Source organism: Anopheles maculipalpis, chromosome 2RL (assembly GCF_943734695.1).
Source record: "Anopheles maculipalpis chromosome 2RL, idAnoMacuDA_375_x, whole genome shotgun sequence".
NCBI classification, from domain to species: Eukaryota; Metazoa; Arthropoda; class Insecta; order Diptera; family Culicidae; genus Anopheles; species Anopheles maculipalpis.
The window spans coordinates 34,050,918-34,057,992 of NC_064871.1; the positions used below are offsets into that span (position 1 = coordinate 34,050,918).

Here is a 7,075-nt window from a genome sequence, read left to right on the forward strand (position 1 = left end):
TTTGGTGAGCTTCTTTGTTTTGGCGATAGCAAAAAACAAAAAAAAAAAAAAAAACACCAAACTTTCCAAAAATGCTCGTAAATGGGATGGAACGGAAGTTTATGTTGGTTTATGCAAATTCGTTCGCTTAGCAGCATGGGGATGATCTTGCTGCCACGCGCCTGTCGATATGTCGTTGACGGAGACGAGCCGCGTCACTTTTCGCCGAATGGTTCATCGTTAATGGTTTTATGTATCTTTGAATGTCGTTATCTACTGTGTGCTTTCCAGAGTAAGATTGGCCCGGGAAGCAAAAAAGGGCCCAAAACTTTCCATTCGTTACAAAAGATCGACTGTGGGGCACGGGATGGCTTGCAGTGGTATCCTTCTCTCGTTAATAGCTACATGGTTTCGTTTTTTAAAGTTGTGTTTTTTGGGTGTTGTTGAATAACAAATGCTTCCGGTAAGAATACATCAAACTTTGAATTTCTCCCTTCAAAATAGAACGATGTTAGGCAGCGTGCAAATTTTAGAGTTCTGGCGAAATGAAACGTACTTTGTAAGAATGAAGTCAGTTTAGTTTAAAGAAAATTCCTTTCATCCCGGAATAGCGTTACATGAAATATTAATGACTCCCGAAGTTTTATGATTCTATTCGATGCTTATCCACTGCAAGTAAGTTGACGGTAGTAATGAATAGATAATGGTAATCTGGGAGGAAATGGAAAAGTAAACGATACCAGATTTTGTAACATTAATCAAAGCCAGCGTTTGCTGTCCACGAGGTTAAGCACATTTTAATTTATGATCTGAACAGCAATTTTCGCCAGGCACCCAAATAATTCGCTCCGTTTTAAAATAATAAAAAATAGATAAAATTAGAACAAAAATACTGAACACTTCTTCCTAAGTTGAAAGGAGGTCGGAATGTTTCAATATAAGTCGCTTTACATATTAACAAAAGGCATCTCATAAGGCAAAAATAATAAAAAGACACAATACCTCTCGAAGAAGCAAATGATCCCGCATTATCAACAATACAGCAACAGTAAGACGGCAAAACTTTTAATGCACGCAGCAGAGATAGGATGTTTTTATTTTCCCTTTTGGCACATGAACATAGCCAGGAAACACGTTACATCCACCTTACGAAACATTATGCCAAGCACGGGTAGTGCTTTGTGTTCCGTGGGAACAATTCGCGCTCCGCGTATACGATGAAATATCTTTATAAAGACGAGTTCGCAAACTTATTACGATTGCATGTGTTTCAGCACAATTAACAAGTAGAAGTGGCTAAGGTAAATGGTAGCGATACTCTTGGGACCGTTCTACCGTTTCTAACTTTGGCTATTAGATACAGCTTATAATCTCACATGCATCGTTGAACAGAATCGGATCACGGGGCGGATATGATGTTGAGTCTTGGTCTTAGTGGTTCTTATTTCCACGCTTTCGAAGATGTTTATTATTTTAGTTGCTTAATATGTGCGGAACTGTTGTAGTACCGACTTCTGGGAACACATCCTTGGGATCCATTTTTTTTCTCTCGCGATAATCTAATAACAACACAAAAAGCTGCAAAATAATAACGGAATTATAGGACGGAACACATTAAAAGAATGACCATACACACTCATACACACAGACACTAGTAAACGCGAAGCGTCGTGTGACCTATTAGCAAAACGAGGGACGAAACCCTAGGTCATTGTTGTTTGGGATGGCGATAAATTCACGTACGGTAGCTAAATTGGATGACACTTGAGGGATACGAGCAAACAAAAACAGTTTACTGTTTAACCTCGGTCGAGTCAGCTTCATCACCATCAGCCGGGCGCAGGCAACCATTGTTGGACGCGTCCGAACGATAAAACGGCCTCACCAAACCCGCCATTTTTCCCCGGGAGGCTGCTACACCTTCATAGGCGGAGAGAAAACAAACGGCACAGGTGATGTCTTTTCGTCTTTCTTGACTGGTTCTCTATAGAAATAAGGTGTGTGTGTGTGTGTGTGTGTGTGTCGGTGGGCGCGAAGTGAAAAACTAAAGAAAACGGTTCACCGACACGGCCACCGGAACCCCAGTGCCGGAAAGGACGGGCAAATCTAATTTGGCGTGAAGATAGCTAGGCGTCTCCATGCTTTAAGAAGGCAGAACCTCGGGGTCTGGAAAAGTGAATGCGCCAAGTATGCACACATACACACAAACACAACGTGCTCACCATGCTTGTAGCGTGCGGCGTGCCATATCAAAGCTTCCCTTCAGCTGAGCGCTTGATGTACTATGCATACATACATTCAGGCGCAACGGGACAGTTCCATCGTCGTCTAACGGATGGATGGGGTAAGGCATAGCTTTATGCTCACCGGTCGCTTCTTCGGTTTCGGTAGTTATTTTTAGTCGACTGAACATGCTTTAGCACTTGCTTAACCCTCGTCCCATACAGCTTCCTTTCCTACTCAAGCCTCCGGAAGCTGCGCTAGAAACAACCGGAGGGACATTTATTGAGCTTAAAGTGAATTTCTATGCCACCCGTTTTATCGACTGACGGCGAAAAGACCCGTCGCAATGATGCGATGGGTTTTGGTGAGAAAATGTGTGCCCTTAGTGAGTTCTCTCGTTACGCGCTTCAGCGAAACCAGTGGGCATGGGCTCGTTGTTTTTTTTGTGTTCTTCAAGTTAATTTTGATCGTTATTGTACGTACAAGGGCAGTGTAAGGTGCTAAACCCACCGGATCACGTCTCCATATCGTTGCCAGAATGGTCGTACTCGCATTTGATGGAGTCGCAGGCAGAGATGTTTACGATGGCACGGTACATGAAGTAATGGATGTCGTTATGAAGCTTTCGCCTACGGTAAGGCGTGGAACAACACGTAAGAAGTAGTCGCTCTCAAGTATCTGTTCCACCTCACATTCCGGTGCTCGTGAACGATAAAGTGAAGCACCGAAAGCAATTTGTCACTAGTTCGGGGTTTTTTTTCTCGCCTGAGCTCACTCCCACCGATCAGCTCACTCAGTTGGAAAAGAATGTCAAATAAATCGCTTCAAGGCGGCAACTTCACCTACATTGACAAGTGCGCTACGTGTGTGGGTGTGTGTGTATCGCTATCTGTACGAAATCAATCGATCGGCCCGCCCAATGGATGGTCATTACATTCTTCCAATCCTTCAGGAAAACTGTTTATCAGCCGAGGTCATATTGCCCGACAGGACAAAGCTGAAGGGGGAGGAAAGGATTCGAAGGCCACCTCTTTCTTACTGCTTCCTGTTCGTTTTTTTTTTGGCTTGATCCAATCTTATTATACGTCAAGGACGAACGTACGGATGAGGACGGAAATGTCTACCGGATGTCGATTTCGTATTCGTTTAGTGCCTTTTGAAACGGCCCTTCAATCTCCAGCCGATTGGCACGTGAGTGTTTGTGTATGTTTGTGTGTGTGTAGGTATATTTTTGTGCAGGAAGGCAACAATAAAATGGATTGTGCGATAGCAAGACGGATCGTGTGGCCGCCGAGATATCCTAGGGATCCTTAATCGATAAACGCTCTTGGCCGTGCTTTATGAAACATTGACCAAGCAAGCATTTAATTGATGTGTTATAAATATACGCCATATTAATCCACTTACAACAGCAGCCAAATAATTGAATAAACCCGGTAAAAAAAAACCTAATAGGTACGTCGCTTGATAAGTATACAATAGTAAATATTGTTTTCTTGTGTCTTAAATACCAGAATACTTTGAGAGGGCCACTTGAAGGACCATATTGTTTAAATTTTTTTTATAAATTTTATAAATTTAATTTAAGAAGTTTATCGATCGATCTAGCAGGCGGTACAAAATGGCACTACCAGATACTCTGCTGGCAACCACTAGGTGATCACCTGTACGGATAAGTGATCGCACCTTCAAAGTCGTACAAAACTTTACATATCTTGGAGTCAGTGCCGACAACAACATGGATTTTGTAATTCTAGCAAGCGTGCTAGCAGTCCATCGATAATACTACAGCTTTAGGAAGCTTCTCCGTTCAAAACATCTGTGATGACGAACAAACCTGGGATTTTTTAGAACCTTGATAGTCTCAGAATTCTAATGCGCATCTAAGACAAGGAAATTGTCCAAAACAGATGCAACCCACTTTGTTGCGGTCGAGAGGAAAATAGAGAGGCCTAGTATGTTTGAAAGGACAACGTAGGAGTCGTTACAATGACAAGCGCTACGGACTGTAAGTTAATCGTACTATCATCCGCATGGCTTCAGTAGATTTTTCATTCCACAATAACGACAACGGATAACTCAGCTCGTAAAGCCATTTCTGTGAGTCCACATGAACAGAGGGGGCGTGGTAGGCCCAGGTTGAGATATACTGGGAGCGTTGATTAGTCCACCTGATTGGACGAGGCATTGGTTTGTCAGACAACAACGCTGCATCATGCATTGTTTCGAAGAGTTCGTCAACAGACCACGAAGCGAAGGTCACTTCAAGCATCTGACAACTTTGTAAGCAAGTAAAAAGGTGTAATGTTTTTTTATTTGTCAATTTAATTTTGATTCGACTGATTATTCTGATTATTACCTACTTTGCTCGTCAATATACTTTAAACTCTCTTCAAATATTTAATCAGACCGAACATGGAACACGACCATTACAAAGTCTACAATATTTACTTTCGTAAAAGTGTACAAATTCTTGTCTCTATCATAACAACCATTCACTCAAAAGAATGTAAATTCCGTGCACTAGAATATGAAAGTGCAGGCAATCACAGGATCAGTTGTTTCAAGATCATAATGTTTCTCTGTACTGGCGCTGGTAAAGGAAAACCATTGCACAAATCGTAATCTCAAGTGCAGCTGTTCAAGAAAAGATTTTCCTGCTGCTGATGCAATTGAAACCACTACTGCATGTACCTCTTGGCTGTATTACAACTGCTGAAGCGGATTTCTGTGCGATGGTAGATCAGACACAAGAAAACGCTTGTATGACCATCGTAACACAAACATGGTCTTAGAAAATGTTGAAGAGATTTGCTTTTATGTCGTCCTAAGTGGGAACCAGCAGTAGATTAGTTTCATGTTTCTAGATTGTTTAAAGAAGACGATAAAGTGATGTTCTGTCCAATGATGTCTTTCGCTGCAGTAAGTAAGTTTCAGCAGGTATCTGCTAAAGGTGTAAACTATTAAAGAATTGAACACTACATGGGTAGAATTTCGAACAAAAAACTGATGTGCACAGGGGAGGATCTTGAAAGTCGGACACATCGGGGCAGCTACGGGTTTGTACGCACACGCTCACACATACACGGATTAGGACGGCCTGGTGGGCAAGCAAGGGCACTCGTCGTCGAGAGTTTTTGAGGGGCATTTTGCAATCAGCGATAAGGAATGTGCAAAGCTTAAGTCAGGGTTTAAATACCGGGTGAGGCTAGTGAGCAAAAAGTGTCATTTACATGGTGCAACTGATGAGGCCAGTATCACCCAGGCTGTACAGGTGTTCTGCAATGTTACGAATCACAAACAAAAGCTTAAACAACAAAGCATATTGGAGAGTAAACAAACGAATCTCGCAACACAGGATCATAACTCCCGTATGGTAAAATTTTAGAAGAAATAAAATAAAAACAGTGAAGTAAAACAAAACTCTCGTAGACTCGTGACACTAACATAAACATTGGATTCGGGAAACAAGTAAAGAAAACGATACAACACAATAAAACGACACATGACAAGTACGCTGAAAAACAGTGCTGATTGTCATTTGCAGTGCAGTGTTCACTTCTTCATTTCTTCTCTCGTGTGTGTGTGTGTGTTTTTTTTTGTGAAAAGAATGATAGTAAAAGAATTCGCTCCTTCGCTGTCATAGCCGTTGCTTGCCATTGCCCCGCACACGCACACTTACTGAAAACAGTGCCGACGAGGTCGGAGCCGAGCTGGAAGCGGCCGCCGTACTTCCGTAGTTGAACTGTGTCTGATAGCTACTGCTGGAGAGGATTTTCTTGTGTGCTGATGCATGGGCTCGATAGGCACTGACACTTAGTTTCATCGTGTATCGCACGGGACGCCAGGACGCCCAGGGCTGGCCGCAGGAACTAGGATCACATACACTTTAGCACACACACATGCACACCTCACACTCGTAACCACTAGAGCGTTTTGCACTTTGCGAACGCAACTCTTCACTTCCTCACAGCTCACTGGCACTCAAACGCACGTCTGATGAATCCTGCACCCACGTACCGGCACCATGCAAACGTTACACTTGCTGAACTATACTTTCTTACACTTTTTTTCATCTGCCTCTGGTCGTGAATCGCACGGGCACGGGGAATAAGAGAAAGAAGCAGACGCAAAAAAAATCATTAGGCAAAAGAATTGTTTCAATCCATCTGGGACGTCTTTTGGGAGACTTTTTTTCTCGTTTTCGTGTTGCTTTTCTTGCTTGTCGTGTGTAGCTGTTTTTACGGTGTTGTTCAGGGGCACACTATTTGTAAGCGGAAAGGTCGCACAGAATCCCACGGTTGACGAGAGTTGACACTTTGTTTTATTTCTCTGCTTCTCTTCGTACGCTTCGATACACCTGCACACGGAAAACCCGGAACATCACCTCACGCAACCCATCACTGCCCGGATGTGGACTGCCCGAAGGACCGCTGTCTGCAAACAATGGGGCGCCGTCTTCTCCGCACGCTAGAGGGCGCTTCAGAGCATGAAGCCATCATCATCATCAACGGCGCGCTGATCCGACAAGGAAATGACGAGGGGCCGTTTGTACCCATCTTGCACTATCCACACTCACCGAAGGGCCAGCCACTCCATGTTGCGCGTCCATGTAGCGACCCGAGCTCACTAGCTCTTTTCGAAGGCTCTGCCGTGGCGGCAAAAGATGAAACTCTGGAATGAAAGGCAAAAAGAAAAAAAGAAACATGATGTAAACCAAAAGGCTAGTGTGTTCGGTGTTTGCCAAGTGCTGAACAGCTGGACGAATCTCATGAGCTCGAGCAAGGGTGTAGCCAAATATCGGTGCCTGCTTGTCACCCAGCGAGGCCCTCGATCGTTTCGCTCCGAAACGAACTCCGGGGCTTCGTTAGTC

At 43.6% G+C, this 7,075-nt stretch overlaps 1 protein-coding gene across 6 annotated transcripts in view; it reads right to left on the reverse strand.

Annotated features, from left to right (window-relative positions):
• The window catches only part of LOC126556617 (uncharacterized), a 45,207-nt gene extending 39,101 nt beyond the window's left edge, over positions 1–6,106 (reverse strand). For all 6 annotated transcript variants that reach the window (XM_050211968.1, XM_050211969.1, XM_050211974.1 and 3 more), the window contains exon 1: positions 5,885–6,106. In XM_050211968.1, coding sequence (XP_050067925.1) covers positions 5,885–6,028 — 144 coding nt within the window. In that variant the 5' untranslated portion in view covers positions 6,029–6,106. The remainder of the gene's footprint in view (positions 1–5,884) is intronic.
• Positions 6,107–7,075: the final 969 nt, after the last annotated feature.